The sequence below is a fragment of the Ptychodera flava genome, chromosome 14 (genome assembly GCF_041260155.1).
Source record: "Ptychodera flava strain L36383 chromosome 14, AS_Pfla_20210202, whole genome shotgun sequence".
In the NCBI taxonomy this organism is placed as follows: Eukaryota; Metazoa; Hemichordata; class Enteropneusta; family Ptychoderidae; genus Ptychodera; species Ptychodera flava.
This window is the reverse complement of record NC_091941.1, coordinates 37241520-37259782: the sequence shown is the minus strand read 5'-3', so window position 1 is coordinate 37259782 and position 18263 is coordinate 37241520. Positions and strand designations below refer to the sequence as shown.

The 18263-nt window shown below is 38.7% G+C and overlaps 1 protein-coding gene and 1 long non-coding RNA gene across 12 annotated transcripts in view; one reads left to right on the top strand and one right to left on the bottom strand.

Annotated features, from left to right (window-relative positions):
* LOC139150356 (neurexin-3-like) overlaps positions 1-18263 on the bottom strand; it is an 82680-nt gene that overhangs the window by 19780 nt on the left and 44637 nt on the right. For 8 of the 11 annotated variants that reach the window (XM_070722660.1, XM_070722658.1, XM_070722665.1 and 5 more), the window contains 2 exons: positions 17214-17453; positions 16385-16754 (listed from right to left, as the gene is read on the bottom strand). In XM_070722660.1, the coding sequence (XP_070578761.1) occupies positions 16385-16754; positions 17214-17453 (610 nt within the window). Of the gene's footprint in view, positions 1-15114; positions 15133-16384; positions 16755-17213; positions 17454-18263 lie in introns of all 11 variants that reach the window. The other 3 variants (XM_070722657.1, XM_070722659.1, XM_070722661.1) reach the window with 1 other exon arrangement.
* LOC139150358 (uncharacterized) lies at positions 10769-11572 on the top strand. The gene is made up of 2 exons (XR_011556226.1): positions 10769-10905; positions 11362-11572. It is a non-coding gene; the product is annotated as an uncharacterized lncRNA (long non-coding RNA).

Here is an 18263-nt window from a genome sequence, read left to right as displayed (position 1 = left end):
TCGTAATAAAATGGCCGCCTGGCGGCCATATTGGATCGTATCATAAAACAAATTGACGTGCATCTGTATGACATATGAAGTAATCCTTGTATCAAGTTTGAATGAAATCGCTCCAGGCATCTCAGAGATAACTGCGTGAACGGACGGACGGACGGACGCACACACGGACGGACGCACGCACGGACATGACCAAACCTATAAGTCCCCCCGGATGGTGTCCGTGGGGACTAAAAAGCTCATGTGGAATGATGTCACAAAGACATTGAATACAACATAAGGTGATCTAAAGGATTACTTGATCCAGAAATGCCTTTGTTGACTATACAATCAGGGAAATATTCATTTTTATGGTGAAGGAGAATCTTACAGAGAGACAGATGGTGAAAATTTGCAAAGAACTACAATTTGTGTATTAGTATTATTGATTGAATTGGACTTGGGTTGCTAAATTCAATTAGTAAATCCACTTTGTGAGTCACTCCATAAGTATTGATTGATGTACTTTTCAGTTGAAATTGGTCGGCATTGCAGTTTCTCTTCAGACAGACATGACCCCAGTCTGAAATCTGGCAATCAATTCAGTCACATGACCCTAACTGGCAGGTTTGTTCAGTGATAGAATACTATAAAGCTCTACATCATTGCCTTAGATAGGGTCTGCATTAGGCTATTGATAATGACTGTTGTGCTTGTCAATTATACCTGTACCTTATGTTATCCCAGCATTCAAGCGTATCCATTTTTAAACATTCCATCCTTTCACACCAAACTTTTGTACATGCCTATAGCTTTCAATAGGATGGATGGACCTATAGCTTTCAATAGGATGGATGGACCTATAGCTTTCAATAGGATGGATGGACCTATAGCTTTCAATAGGATGGATGGACCTATAGCTTTCAATAGGATGGATGGACCTATAGCTTTCAACAGGATGGATGGACCTTCAGCTTTCAAAAGGATGGATGGACCTATAGCTTTCAACAGGATGGATGGACCTATAGCTTTCAATAGGATGGACCTATGGCTTTCAATAGGATGGATAGACCTATAGCTTTCAATAGGATGGATGGACCTATGGCTTTCGATGGGATGGATGTGCCTATATACAGGTATATGAAAGGGGTGAAAGGGTATAGTTCAATAGTTTCACATAAGAACTAAATATTGAGATCTGAAATCGCTAATAAATTGTCAAATATTTTCTTTCTCCTGGCATGCTTACAAAGCTGTGATGCAAAAGCTGATTAAATGATCATAGCTGCCGTCCTTTGATAAAACCCACACGGCATTCATGTCCGTCCATGAGTAGCATACATTACCCATGCTATAAAATGTCATCATAAAATGTCACACTATTGATCTCTGATATTACAAACATCAATTGCATGTTTGCATTAGGTACTTCTAGTTCCTTTAAAGACATTTCTATGAGCAAAATATATGCTAATAACTTGACAATAAAGGAGAGAGAATACACTATATAGATTGGCTATTCAGTGCGGGCAGAATGGTGAAAGAAAATATGCATCATTCTTTCTACTACTGTGATCTTATAGGAAATAAAAGTCAAATTTGATGAAAACACGCATGAATTTAATTTTCTTTTTTTATTAAATTATTGATAATTTTAGCATCGAGCATTTAATGTCATTACTACACTGCTTGAAAAGGTGGTATGTTCTATGTCTCTTATGTTTATTAAATTTTGGTTTTATTAAAGAAAGATTTTTTTCAGTTGACATACATGGTTTACAGAATAGATAGCATCGCTCTGTGGTACAGCACTGTTATCAAGACTAGAATCATGGGAAGTAATGGAAGACGAGTCATAAGCAGTGTTCATGCCAATTTGGATTCAGATTCTTCTGCAGATACACTGAGGATGGCATTGGATTCAGATTCAGAAACACTGAAGACTTGTAACTGACTCTTGATGGGAGAAACCAAGATACCAACAAGAGCGTTGACTTTTTGATTTGTATTCAAGGGTCAGCTAACCGTGTTGTAAATAAGGACTCTGGGGACTTGGAAATTCTTCAGTTGCCGTTTTGATTTCACAGTGCAACTCGACAGCTCATCATCGCAAAGTTGTTTGCCCGAGGCATTAACTATTTCATTTCACAAAGCGCTGCATAAGTGCCAAAGAAATAGCTCCTTGCAGCCTTTTTGACGCACACTCCCCAACACACAGCATTTATGGATGTTGTAACATTCTAATGTCATCCTTGTCAGAGGTCAGTGTCAATCAACTGAGTAAAATAGATTGAGACTTTTATAAAACCTATTCAAGCTGTAACATGAACATGTTTATAATAAATTTTCCCTTAACGTAATCAGACATAAACACTAATGAAAAACAACTGAACACAATAACACAATCCAAAAAACAAGAGAAACGTTTCAGTTACTTCTATCTTCTCATGTTCTTCAAAAGAAAAACAGGAATAATTCACTTGCCGGCTTTCCATTGCCGTCTGACAGAATTTTCAATTCTGAGTAAAAACACATATTCATCATCACTGCAACACAAGCCAACTACTTTTTAGTTTTTGAAACAAAACAGGTTTTGTATGCAGTAAGATGGAAATAGATCATACATTCAAAATAAGCTATTATTCATCAATTAAATCAAGGTAGAGACATGAAGCAGTTAGTGAATGTAATCATTACTGAATATTCTTGCCGTTCTCAGCCTGTTTACAACTGACTATAAATATTTGTTTCTTTAAAGAGCTTTAAAACAATTTGTGATAGGATTTGGCACACAACACTGGAAACAAAATCCTGCTCTCTCGCTATCCTTTGACAAGGCATTAATCAAAACAAAATTTTCCTTTCCAAGGGAACAAACACACGGGAATTATAGCCTCAACAATATCCTACGGTCAAATTTTCTGGTACATGAAATTAAAATTTGGTGTTCTGAAAAAATGTTGGTTTAATGAATATTAATGGTTACGAGATGCCTGACGAGAATTCACTTTCATACACTTTATCATTGATGACAACTGTAAATATGAATGATTCACAGTTTTTCGACATTCAGTACTGATAAGGTCAGCTAGGCAAAAGTACTATATGAACAGAACTGTGAAGAATTTTCTCCGTATAATCTTGATCACAAGGTTATCATCTCACAACTATTGATTGGTACTTCACTTTGTTTTAACAGTTGGTGTTACAATCCCTGAATTTAATGGATTTTAATCCCTCTCATTGGCTGTTCTCATTTTGGTAGCTCACTGCCCTGTTCAGATAGCTTACAATATTGTGTAGTAGTATTGTATACAATATTGTGTACAAACATAAATCATAGATGAGTTGGAATTCATGGCAAACAAAACAAAACAAAACAAAACAAAACAGGAAATCAGAATGGCTAAGTACATTGGTCATGTGAAAGCCAATGTGACAAAATTGTGAATATTTAGTCTTATTTGCTGGACTACATTGTGAACCTTCATAGCTGTCATGATTTCTGCATGAGTTAAACAAATGGGAGAGCTGACTAGGCCATCACAGCTAAATGATGAATGCATAACAACATCCCATACTGACAACAGGTATCCTTCTACAGTACAGTCCACGCAGAACCTGTCATTGTGCTGGCATTTTGCGAGCACAATGCCAGCACTCTTATCGCATTATGCCAGCACAATTGGGTGTGAAGTGCCAGCATTTTACGAGCACTGTGCGAGCACTTTACGAGCACTGTGCCCGCACTGAACAAAATGTGCCCGCACAATGCGGGTATCGAACTAAAAAAATGTGCACGCTGAGGTAGTTGTCGGTGACAACATTGCTACACTTGCCTAACTGAAATAGCGGCGGCTGGGAGTAACTGAATAATCTTGAGTCCTAAAACAGCTCCAAACTCTCTTTGTCTGCCTAAGGCAACTCTTAATCTTAGTCGTAAACAGGTCACAGTAAGATATTCTCACATGGGTACAGTATGCGTAGAGCTCCGAAGAAATCTACCTCAAACTCTGCTGGACCTCGACACTAGACCTCACGGATCGTGTTCTAAGGTTGGAACACGGACCTGTAGACCGTGGTTGGACGTGCTTTGTGAAAAATTGCAACAAGTGAACATTATTGTGGCCATTTACAAAAATCAAGTTCATGACACGTATCAGTAATATCATAGGAACAGACCACATTGTTATGCAATATGCCAGGGGAATTTTGCCGTATAGTAGACATCGTACATGAGCTGAAGCATGATGGCGAAACCTGATACATAGAAGCACCAGATTGTAAACCATTTTATATTAGGGTGAAGAATAACAAGTTTTGAATTGTTGCCCGGTCAATTTGTTGTATTTGAAATAACGCATCCTTTTTACACAGGTAAGGAAACGAGAGAGACCAGGAAATAACACTAGCATCGAAATAAAATTTGTTTTTGAAATCAACAGCTTGTATTTTTGTCCTGAACTTTTACGATTACACGAACAACTTTGCTCTGGATCCGACTGTCAATAGTAGACACAGCAGTTAGCAATATGGAGTCACTATCATACTGAAGTAAAAGTAAAGTCAGCGGTGATGTCGTAGGAAAATGCAAGTGTTTTCATTGGCTTACTGATTTTTCGTGCTAATTCTGCCGTGTTTGTCACCAAAAAATCGGACTGAAGTTTCGAATGTAGCCGAATCGGCGAACCATTTTGCTGAGATGCTAAGTCAGAGTTTTGTAGAGGGACCGTGGTCCATGGATGTCACGTACAAAAATACATCCGCGATCTGTCCGTGCGTGTCCATTTTCAAAATATCTGAGCCATCACGCATGCACTGTGTTGAAAGAGGGTCAGTAGGCCTAGTACACTCTACGACTAATCCAGGCACTGAGATGCCAGAATGTGAAACGAGAAAACCTTGTTCCAAAATGACCTATAAGTCGCGAAAGTGTCCAGACTGCAAACTGCATGCCCTGTCCGATCGGGCATTTCCAAGCAAATATGGCTACCGCTAAGCCCGAATCTGCCCCTGTAGTCATCGTGTAAAATACAATTCTAGGTTTCGGTGAATTAAAGCAGGCGGCTTTATCCGACCGGGAAATATGACGACAGAAGTTCTGAACATTTATACAGGTCCTGTATTGTATTACGATGTACCGTTCCTCCACAGTTTGTAGAAAGTTAAAAGCATAACATTTTTACCTATATCGATGCGATACATACTATAGAACTAAATCTGAGACGCTTTCTGTCAGTTTTGGGATGCTGGTCTTCACAGCAACTTGCGTCTATCGGCTTTAAAACATTAAAAATTTTCGGAGTTGACTCGTGTCGATATACTGTCTCCTGCGTGAACGTCCTTTGACCCGAACTGCGACCTTTGTTTCATGACGAGTCAAACATACCAGCGTAAAGTTGGCGTCATACTCATACTCATCCTCAGCCTCAGGGGTCACGCGAAAATGAGGATGAGGATGACGCTACAGCGTCAGCTTCACCGGCGTCGTCAGATCCGATTATTCCCGAATGCGTTTGATGGAATAGCAAGTATAAAAACGACTTTAAAAATGTGCTCCAACTTTCATATCACTGTAAATGATAATCAAAACACAGTTGGGTTTGTATTTCATAATATTTAGTAAACTCGCTGCTTCTCACGATGTAGTTACAACGCAACATTCTTAGCCCTTAATTTAAATTTAAAGTTCAAAGGTGGCGTTGACTTTTCATGCTTCAAGTCATAGTTCTACAAGTTAATTGTTTTATATATCCTCTGAATAATTAGGGCTTTCATATCGCCTCTCATAGTGGCGATTTTTACAAATTTCGGACCATGCATACCTTTTTGCACCATTTTTGGAAAATCTTAACGCAAGAGTTGAGAGGATACCAACAAACACATCCACGGATCCATGGACTGAAAATACGAACATTTCCAAAAACTAGCCTGTATGAGATATTCTAACTATTAAAAATTACCTGCGAACCAGTTTTACGATTCAAAAGAAAGTTGAGGAAGAATGGAGTTGTTATTTTCTTAAGTTATGGGCGAATTTTATCATTTATCCGTCATCGGGTAGCGTAACTTCGGTAATCTTCGGATACGACGCTGAAGCTGACGCTGAGCAGCGTCATTTTCAGCGTCAGCTAGAAAGGTCACCTGAGGCTGAGGATGAGGATGAGGATGACGCCAACTTTACGTTCGTGTCAAACATACATTGAAATGTAAACAGTCCGGGTCAGCTCCAAAATTGGAGACGCTATACCATAATATTTTCCCCCTCTCATTAGCCAATCAGCGGCCAGCGCGCCATCAGTAAAAATTGTATTTCCTGGCAACCTCCACATGCGTCCTTCGTTACGTACGCCATACTGTGTCGAACTCCCGCGCCGTATTCTGTCATAATGTCGAACAGTTGTGTGGCCACTCCGTCAAAACACAATTTCAAAATCGCATACCAGTTTTATTCTGGCTAAGACAACCAAACCCCATATATCGCTGTGATTCCTAGACTCTGGCTTGAAGTCCTGCGAAATATAAATCGTGTACCTACACAGATCGTTCAGAATACCCCATTTGTATCGGAGATGGCAGCGATACAAATTCTACCGTATTGGGAACACATTTTCAAAATCGCGTACCATTTTTAGTCTGCGTTTGACAACTACAAAACAGGTATCGTTTTAAAGCTCTGACATTGCTCTTCTTTCTTGCAAAATGTTATACGCGTACCTACACAAATAACCTTTATAACAGTATTTCTAATAGAGATGACGAACATCCACAAAATGATTCTCGGTACTTGAGCGAAATCGATAAACTGGGGGTAGAAATGAATCGTCAATATTTCGAATATTTGTTCACTAATCGGACTCCTTGTTGGACATGACCTTCTGCAGAACACGTGGATTATGTTGACTGTCGAAATTCGTCGAAATTCACAAGACAGGGGCTTAATAAGCGGCCCAAAACTGCCGATCACACTTGGTGGGTGATTTGTGACCCAGCGTGACCTGTACTTTATTAATGATGTAATCTGGTCGATGATTGGCTTAATGCCGGAATACATTATCATAATGAGTCTCCAATTTTGGAGCTGACCCGGACTGGTAAATGTACCAAAATTTACAAATTGAAGTGACTTGACTGAACTTATTTTCGTGGTCAACATGTATTTGACGTTCAGAAGTGACAGATAATAAACGTGAATAATTCCATTTTGTCGAATTGAAAGCCCTCTGTGGGACCGTGGTTCGACAACATGTATTTGACGTTCAGAAGTGACAGATAATAAACGTGAATAATTCCATTTTGTCGAATTGAAAGCCCTCTGTGGGACCGTGGTCCGACAAAGTCCCATGGGAGCATAATGCTTCGAGGAATTTGCCTGCTATTCTTGGAAACTGCTGGTTTCCATAGCGACCATGCGACGTGTAGACCATTGACTGTTGACCGATGCGGTCTTGTACAATAAAACAGTTTACATGCCGAACTTTCACTTTGAACCAAAGATTCGAGTCATATAAAATGATGGAAATAGCAAAAAATACCTCAAAAGTTGTCATTGTCGGTGTAAAAACGCACCATACATTTTCCCATACATATCAAGGCTATATACTGTCAACGTTATTCAATTCTGCAAACTCAAAGACGACGAACATGTACTTCAATAAATCGCATAACCCGTGGAGAATGTGTGATAAACAATACATTTCCAGAAGTTCTCCGTATGGTGAAAATTGGTGTCATACATCTCCGCGTTAGCGCCCCGCCCAAAACCTTTTATTGCAGTTTTAATTAGGTGTAATACAGACAATCGCCGGTTCAGAGTTTTCACTTTTTAGGGGGTGGAAATAAAAACATAATCTTTGAAATCCTTGTGTGTCTCATTTATTCCAAACTTTTACTCGTAATTCCTTCTTCAAAATTTGGTGGCCCTTAAAAGGCCAACTTGTTATGTGGCACATTAACTTTATTTTCTTTTAGTTTTTGAATAGTCAAATGCATTGACGACTTAAAACTGCGTCAAACAACGATTTAATCGCAAGTATTTTTAAATCGTACCGACTGTAACACAAACCTCGGAAAGTTAGAGATTTTTTTGGTGCTGATGTATCCGTGGATCAAGGCTGATACCAGCATGCGTTATTATCAAAAAACATCCAATGTCGGTACGTTAGTGTTTCTACAAGTAGTGATTATACGTCTGCTTTACTTCAACACTAAAATGTGACTTTCTTTGACACGTTGATGAGAGAAGCGACATCGTTCTTCCCATTGCACTGAAGTTATGACTGAAGTTGGCAGTGTTTCAGCGTGGTTGAGTTATCTAACAATAACCCAGGTGCAGATTCGAAACATTAAGTTCATGGATTTATGATTCCTTCAAAAAAGTACGGAATTATTTTTGTAAAAAATATATTTATTCCTTTAAAAGTGTTTCCGAACTTGATAGTATACACCAGCTATGTGATCGCAATTATTTAAACAATCATGCCGACGCGAATCTGTACTGTAAATTGTTGCATACTTCGATGACCTTTGTGACCCATCGCCTGATCATGCTGATTAGTGCGTAGACGCTATTGAATAGGCTGAGGACAATGTATGCTCTGGGTGGCGATTGCAATCCACGTCAAGTCTTCAAGGTCATATGGACGACCGTGTAGCAAAATTTGACGTGTTTCCCGGGCAACTCCTCCCGTTTCGGCCCCAAGCTTTTGTTCACAATGTAACCAGGAAAGTTCGTTCTTTCTGGTACCTCAATGTATACTTATTCGATGTGGAGGGAATGTCGTCGCCCGAGCGACTGTCTGTCACAAAATAAAACGACACTGAAGACCTGTGGTGACGTAATAGACTTCACTGTGATATACTAATAACGTTCAGAGTGGGAGTACGATTTTGAACACACCGCACCGAGCATATTTTACTGAGTTTGATTTGATCAACGTAAAACACGACATGAAAAAGACATATTTTCTGCAGCAAATAGTTGGGGGCAGGAAACATTTGAAATTCGGTTCGTAAGGTGTCGACTCGAACGGAAAATACTATCAGAAACTGGCACAATGTTTTAGTTTTCGTCACTAAAAAGTTGGGGTTGGAACAGTTTTAGAACATCGGACTTTTTTGGCATGGTATTGTATGACGTTATCACAAAAAAGACGTGATACTTTTCAAGATTTTTGGCCCCAATTTCATTCGGAGTGCATGGGAACAATTTTGAATATTGGACCTGATCGGGTATTAGCTCATATGAAAAATATAAGCAGAAGCAGTATTTTTTTCGGTAGTATTTGCTTTCAGATGGTCGTAATGACCCGGGAAACAAATTTTAATGTTCGACTTCATCGTGAAGCACCGGTGGCGATGAAAAATTACGCGGCGTCGTTGTAGTTTGTATGATTGCGTTGGCAGTATGATGATCATGACTTGCTCTACATCGACTACCATGTTGTCCATTTAATATTTTTCGTGCGGAATATCCGAGGAACGTATCAAAACTTCATGGAAATTTTCCTATCGCAACTTTAATAGATAATGGTTCGACCAACGTGTACTGTCGCGCGACCTTTCACCCTCTGTAAACATCGGCATGATCGGCAAGAAAGCAAAACGTCGAGCGCTGTCGCCCAAAACGAATATTTTGTTTTCATGTCTGTTGAGAAAATTCAAGTTATTACTAACGAACATGGTCAGTTTACTCCACTCACATTATTCATTTATTTTTGCCACTAATAGTGATAGTTGGCTAGAAAAAATGCTGATAGAGACGTTCGGCTTGTGAAATCATTGAAATTTACGAGGACAGGTTTACTAAGCAGAACCTCAGTCGCGATTTTTGTGCCTCTCAGTTCAATCGTTCCGTACTTCGAAAGGAAAAACCAAACCATATAAGAGTATGCGTCTTGAAGAATTTTAGTCTTTCCAGGCGTCACACAAACAACCTCACCTGCATGTACAGACCGGTAATATCATTGTGATAGACGGACCGTGATTACTGTATATCGAGAAAGTATGACGCGCTACAGGGGAGTAAGCGTTATTTCTGACCTCCTTGCATGGCATAAACATGATAATGTGAACCGAAAATAAGTGTCATGATTACGATTAGGCATGAAAAGAGGAAGAAAGCCGTGAAACTGTCACAGAAGTTCAGCATTTTTAGTTCTAAATCGTCTTTTTTGACAATTGAAAAAAAGAATATGAGCTCGTATAGACTAGAGTGATTCAAGTTAACAGGCATTCACTTCTGCCATGATAGATCGTCTTCCTGTTATAAAGTAGGCCTACACATTTTGAAAAATAGAAAACAGATCGAGAATTTTTATTGTTGTGTTGACTTGTCTTCTACGATGCGTTACGGTCATGGCAACAACTTACATGTACATATCGTCACCATCACAGCCTCAGTCAGTTTCTTCAACACCACTTCTCACGACCAGTGATGTCATCTTTATTTGAGAAATTCGATAATTTTCTATCGGACTCGATCTTCACAGCGCACCAAGTCAGAGTAACAATTTCACAGTAACAGATCATGCATTGTACGTAAAGAGTTTTCACTTTACCCCCGGCCTAAAATCGTACTAGTATTAGTAAATGACACTAAACGTCGCAACTCCCACCCAATCAGCAATAGGTCAAAGTTTGACTGAGCCGATAAGGACAAAAACCACGTACTACAGTAGTCACTTGTACGTCCACTTGTTGCAATTTTTGTCCACAAGAATGAAACTCCAACTTACACAGTCTGAACGCTAGGGGTGCAATTTGCATATGCAAATGCCATTTCCTTTCGAACGGCACTCAGCAACTCAGTCTACACTGTGACCGTTGGCTGGCTAACACAGTTTTTCAGTCGCTCCCAAATCCTCATTTTTTCGCCTATAATTATCATTGGAGACCAACTTCATCTCTTCAATTGGATTTTCTGAGAAGGTAAGTGACTTTTCGGGGCTCTGTTTGAAAAATTAAAGTGAATTTTGCGATTTCAGCGATTTTTCATAGTACGATGTTATATGTCGAGCGCGGACTTGTGTTGCTGTACCAACTACGGTAGCATGAAATTAAGGCCCAAAATCAAGCATAGTTCGTGGAATTATACTATAAATTAGCTTTTTACCGCAGAATTTTGTCTGTTCATGCCAGGAATTTGATGTTGGGCGGCAAAGTTCGCCGCTGTGTTTTGCCGCTAAAATCCAATATGGCGCCAAATCAACATTAGTGTACTGTACGTTTACACGTACACTGTGTACTCGCATACGCTCATAGTGAAATAAATCCCCAAAATAAATGTGCGTATTTTTAGGTCAAATACAAGTGACACTTTTAGGTTGTAATACGTAAAATTCGTGTCACAGTTGTTTTTAATTATTTTCCTCTTTTTTTTTTCAGGGTCATCACAGTCCGAGGATGGCTTCGAAGCTTCCAGCCGGGGCTTCCCATAGAAAAACTTGTGCATGTGACCTCATGGTTGTTCACTTTTAACTTTTTTGACGTAATTTTCGTGTCTGATTTGTCTCAGTTTGTTGCAGTCAAGTCTCTGAGGCTTAAGTATTGATCAAACTTCAGGTTTATTTAGAATAAAGCTGTTGTCTTTGCAGTATATTGAATTCAGAACTTATTAATTTTCTTTTTAATTTAACCAACACAAAACCAACCGACACATTCCAATATTTATTGAGAAATTTGTGTCACCCGAGCGGCACTTTCAAAGTCTTCATTAAAGGTGAACTTCTCCGATATGCTTGCACATGCAACAACGACACGGACTTCATTGAAAAGGTCAACTTTCTCACACGCAAACTGCAACAACAAGATTATAGAAAAAAAAGATATATCTCGTATAAAGAAAGATGTTAATCTCACCAACCATCGACGATACCTCACCGATAAAGATAAGAGGAATATGACATAAGAACAAAACTGGTTTACACAACGACCTTCAGTCCATTCATCAAAACCAGGCAAATCAAACAATGTCTAACAAAAAATTGGAAAATAATAGAAGCCAATCAAACACTGGTCAAAGTTTTTCCAGAAAAACCTATCATAGCATACAAAAGGAATAAAAACTTAAGAGACATCCTCGTTCAGGCACGAGGATAAAATAAACACGAACGGTCTGACCAACAAACCACTCGAAGTTCAGACCACAACATATCCATACTAGCATCTCTAGTTGATGAACAATCGCTACTATCAAATTAACATGTGGGATAAATAGCTCCAACACATAACCGGCTCTTTCCCGGGGACCCAGATCACATGACCAGGGTCAAAGCACTATCGATTCACCAGTGTCTCGCCATGTTTCTCCATATCATTAAACCACATTGATCGAATCAATATACCGCATCACTATCCAGGGTAGAAAACGATGTGTAAAGTTGCTCTCATTTTCCTATATATAGAAACAGACTTCAAGATACATAAAACAATTTATAAATTCTAAAATTCTGAAAAAAATATACTAAAGAACTGTAGTTGTAGTTAACATAAAATTATTCTCGTTTGTAGAGGCCATCTAATCTGTGGTGAAAGTATAATGCCCACTGTAACAAGTACTAGAAAACGGCATTCATAGGTGAAATTTTTAGACGAAGTTTCGCCAAGGGTCTATTGAAAAGTGTACCATTTCCAGTAAAATAGTTCTGTGAAGTTAAAAATTGGTATACACAATCAATTGTTACTGAAAAAGACACTGCTGAAATTTGATTGGTGTTCAAGACCCGGAAGACCATTTACTAGCCCCGTTTCTCCTTCATAGACAGACCCAAATCGTGTTATGCAACAGAAACTACTCAGTATACACATCGACAATCTTTGAAGGTAGGTTTATTTTTACATGACAAACTGTTTATATCAGAAACAAATTCCTAAAAAACACATATTACCTATAACATTCACTCAGGTCCGCGGTATAGCGTGAATATGGGCATGTTTAGGCGACCCATGCTTGTGTGACCCCTGCGTACTACTGCGACCTTTGTTTTGAAATGAAAACGAGGCTATTTTTCTGAGGGCGCTGTTCAAATTACACCGCCAGCATTCAGACTGTACATTCACATGCAACAGCGTTCAACTCAGCCATACATTCAAGGTCAAGGTGTGAATGGGGCTCACATTGCAACAATGCCCGCACAGTGACGATGCGCGAATCGTGCCCGCACAGTGCCGGCACACTGCACTTTATCTGCCCGCATACTGCTGGCAATGATGCTCGTTTCGTGCGCGCACAATGCACTTTTTATGCGGGCATTGTTCCCGCACCAGTGACGGGTTCTGCGTGGACTGTACTGTATGTCATGGAAATCATTAGTCTAGTATTTACCTGGTATCTATTGAACTCTGTTTGGGTTTAAAACATTATGTATAGACACTAAGCCCATGCACGGTATTGATGAAGTGGACCCCATCAAATGTTCATTTCATTGTATGCAAATTTCAAGTGGAACAATTAATAGGAATTGAACTACAAACGCTACCATACAATTTCCTGAATGGCCTTGTAGTTGAGTTGTTCGCAGGAATACCTTTCATCGGTTGTTTCCTCTCTGTTTCAAAACATCAATCAACACCAGTACTCATACCTATCACTATTGTATGCAAATCTCAATCAGCTGATGGTACCAGGAGATTCCTAGTGACTATGGCAACAAAGCATTTACATTATTCATCATTGAGAGAGAAAGGAATCATATTACAAATTATCAAAAATGAAACAAGTCCCTTGGTGTTGCCTTTGATGTCCCTGGATACAATGGAACTGAACCTCTGAATGTATAAAAATCACATACACTACTTCACCCAGTCAGAACTCCATGGATTTATTTTTGCAAGCTTTGAAGAATTAATAATTCGACCAGAGACAGATGTGACATGTGGATGGCTAATTCATTTCACAGACCTATCACGATTTTTTAATAAGGAGACGAAAATCCCGCACAGCTTATTTTAAATGATTGTCAGCATGTGTGCATTGCTTATAAGTGAAATAAACGAGTAATTACCTCTTGCCTATGATTTATTTCAGTGTAAATTAGGCTGACCTACATACTGAAGCAGAGTGCTGCTGACCCATCTATACTTGTCAGTTTCGGTAACATGTCATAATACGTATGAGCCAACTATAAGAATTCTATAAGAATTGTACACACGTAGACTAGCTATTTATTTGACAGCTGTACTCATCCATAGATCCTTGATGCATTTTAAGACCATGCTGACAGAATGACTATGCATACATGTATACACTTTTGACTGCACTGATGTTGACATTAAAATAACCAAATGGACCACAAGAGAAATATCATTACTGTTTGTTGATTAAGCTCTTGTTAAGTGTCAGGTGGCAAATGATGGAACAGAGATCAAATCAAAGATTGAGTTTCATTCCTTGTGTAATGACTAAATGAACCAGCTCTTGGTGGGTATGTGTGACTTCAATAATTGCACAGTGTTTGGAGATGACATATAATAATACATACGGGTTCACGCCGGCATCATTTCAAAACAGAAAGGTGGAAAGAAGCAGACAATTTTTGATTTGAGAGACATGACTAAACCTTGTCAAAGTGAACAGGGACTTGTAAAAATGTTGACATCCCAGAGAAGACGTGAGAGAGATTTCAGCTTGACAACAGCTTCAGCTTTGCTGAAAAATTCACACGCCAAAAAGAGGCAGGACAATTCAAAACTACATAGTGTAGATTCAGAGTAGATTGAAACCAATTATGCAAACTAGTCATGGTGATACCGCTTCGGTGCGTTTTAACCCTCCTAGATTTTCATCAGTTTTTCAGTGTGTATTTGTGTATAAAGACAAGTGAATCTGCAGGTACGTGACAGTGCTGATACCACTAATTTCAGTATTTGAATAACACCATCACAACATACTTATGTGCTTACATAGCCCAGTTATACACATGGAAAACACAAAGGACACAAAAGGGGAACAGATTCCAACATTTTGGTTCTGGATGTGACACCGGATATGGGTAAATACAAAAGCAACGATACAGGTGTGTTTAAGGACATATTATAAGCACCATGGCACTCACAACGGAACATTAAACAAACAGTGATATATTTATCCTAGACAACATTAATGTAAGTCCCTAGATGTGGCCTCGTCCTTCATCTTACCTGGGTTTCCTGAGACTTCTGTTGAAATAATTTTAAAAGCCAAAAAGACCAAACCAAAATAAAACAAAAACCCCAATTAAAAAAAAAAGAATGAAAATAAAAATGGGATCACAGGGGAAAGGGGGGTAGAAATTAGTAACAAATTGTCCCAATACAAAATGGCAGCGGATAGAGAGAGAGAAAGAGAAGAGAGATAGCATTGTGTTTGCTTGGGTTTGTGGAAGAGATGTGTTAATCTGTTTCCTTTATTTGTTTATAGGAAACATTTTTTATTTTTTAGTTTGTGTGTTGAAAATGTGAAGAATGAGAATTAGCTGAGTTTTAAAGGGCAAAATACGTAACAGGAAAGATGCTGTAGAGAGAGGGAGTTGGATGGGTTTCAAAGGCAGCTTACGTGAGCTATCAAATAATGAAGTGTTTTTCCTGTTTAGATTCTGACAAAAAGCAGATACATCACTCTCTTCAATTCTTCTTTATTGACGGAAAGATAGGTAGACATTATGATGCTGGAGTTCTCAAACAGTAGTATGAAAAGGTAAAGTAGGTAAGTATGTTACATATTACATGAGAAGAGGACGTTGTTCTTAATCGGGGAAAATTCAAATAGACGTAAAACATAAATTATAAAGAGTTTTTTTATACCAAGACCTTCGTTGATACTAACTAAAGCTTTGTGAAAAGACAACTCACATGTGAAACCAGTTACATAGGAGAGAGAGAGAATTACACAGAAAATTTTCCAGAATTTCTTCAGGAGCTGTGACTTTTTAACAAACATCAATTATCAACCATGCAGCTGTGCACAAGTCTAGACATTTACTCTTACAAACACACAGATATTCATTCTATGTATAGATGTGAACAACAGATGAAACATGAATGTGATCAATGTGTTGTCCATGTCATTTATTTTCAGTCTTATGTGAACATGCTGACATAATTGTTTTTCCCTTTTTTCACTAAAAACAAAAAATATCATTCCAGAAAAGCAAGTATAGCAAAGACTGATATATGACATGAAAGTTTCTTTGGATTGTTAAAATGCAATGCTATGATAACCAAAAGGATTTCACAGATAGGGTTGACTTTTGTATTTTGATGTACTACGAGGAATCTAGTTCTGTGTTGTAACAATATTGTACATGTCCTGTTGCAATTTTTTTTCTGATATAGCTAAATTTAGAAAACTTGCCTCTTTGTAATAATCTACTGATAAGCGCCATCTACCCTAGCAACAAATTTTAATAGAAAATGGGACAATCTTGTTTACCTTCATAACATGTGTCTCCAGTGTATCGTGTGTTGGAGCAGTCACATATGAATCGGTTCCAGCCTTCACTGCATATGCCTCCATTTCTGCATGGTTGGTTTTCACACTGGGCGGGCTGGTCAGTGCAGTACAGTCCAACATCGGGTACAGATTTGGAGCGTGCAATTTCCGCTAGGTCAACGCTTCTGCGGTTCATGACCATGTCCCTCATGCAGCCGACAAAACCGTGACCCAGCATACCTGACCACATTTCACGAGGTAGTTTCTCGGCTTCAAGGCTGGTGTCGGTGCCACCGATGAAAAAATTGCCCTCCAAATCAAGCCGCTCGTTGTCTCCACTGACAAAGAAAGGTGTGACACCTTCATCAACCTGCGGATAATTTTCAAAATAAAATATTTCAATAATTAGGCTCATCATGGATATGATAATAAACCAACATTGTAAGTTGACAGCATGCAAAAGAACGGCATCCACTTCTATAGTTCTAAAAACAAATTGTCAAATTCTCTTATCATTAGTTCAATAACAACAATAAATACAGGCGCCAAGCACCATATTAACAAATTCCACCACAACTTTGAACTACCAATGAAACACTGAAATTTTGGCTAAACCCTTCTACACGTATTTCCCTGAAAATCTGTTCACCAATATGATTGAAAACAATTGCTGGGGATAAACCTAAAGTTCCATTGTTACAGGGTCAAAGTTGAAACCTAGGGACGAGACTGAAAAAGTGTAATACTTTGATTCACATTTGGAGATGAAGTATGTAATTTATGAATTACTGAGGAAAGAGTGCAAGAAGAGAGCAGACTGATACTTCACCTGGACAGTGCCTTGTTTCTTGTTCTTTTCAACTTTCACCGAATGCCACTGGCCATCATTGAGTGTGTTGGGGTGACACTTCAACTTAATGGCACCCGATCCCAAGTCCAGGATCATATTCAGATATCCATCCAGCAACTCCATGGCAAAGAAATCAGACATTGCCTTCTCTCCATTGTTGTACATCAGCACTCCGTTGGGTTCATTAGTGCGGAATCGATATGACAGAGAACCAGTCACCTAAAAGTGGGGAAAAACGAAAAATGGGATATAAAATAAGGACAGAGGTTTAATGAAAGCTGCAGTCATGACTGCATGGCTGTGATTGATGATTCTATTTGAACCAGACTTTTTGAAACACACCAAATTGAATCTCCGACTTCATATATTATATTTGTCATTTCCCAGAGAAAACAAAATCTGTTTTTCTGATCACAAAATCCACCCAGTTCATCACCTATTGCTATTACAGTTGGAATTACTTAACTTGGTTCTGCTCTATGCTAGTAATTCCTGAACTGTGGCCCCAGATGACTGGGGTCACAGAATGCATTTATCATCGGAATGTACAGACTTCATAATGCCATCAGAAATTATTCTGATTTCAACACAGATACATTCATGTATGAATCCACAACCCATCATCTATGCTTCATTTTGAACACATTTTTCACTGTATGTTGCATAGTTTCAATATGCTTGGATGGTTCTCAAGACAGGAAAACATACACTGAACCTTCCAGTGTGGAAGAGCACAGTAGTTCACTAACAATGGATCGTGCAAAGGATAAAAATGTGTTATACAAAAGTACAAATCAAATGTGATTTATATATCGGTAAAGTGTGGTTGCAAGATAGCTCTGTTAACTGAAGGTTTTTTGCATGCTGATATCAACAAAAGTTCATCACCATCTTAACCAGTCAATTTGTTGTTTCATCCATGATTAACCCAGCTAAATATTTTATTCCTCATTTTTAGCTGTCAAAGTATGTAGACTTTCGTTGCCAGTATGTGTGAAGCCCCAAGGTATTTTTCACAATGACCTTTGT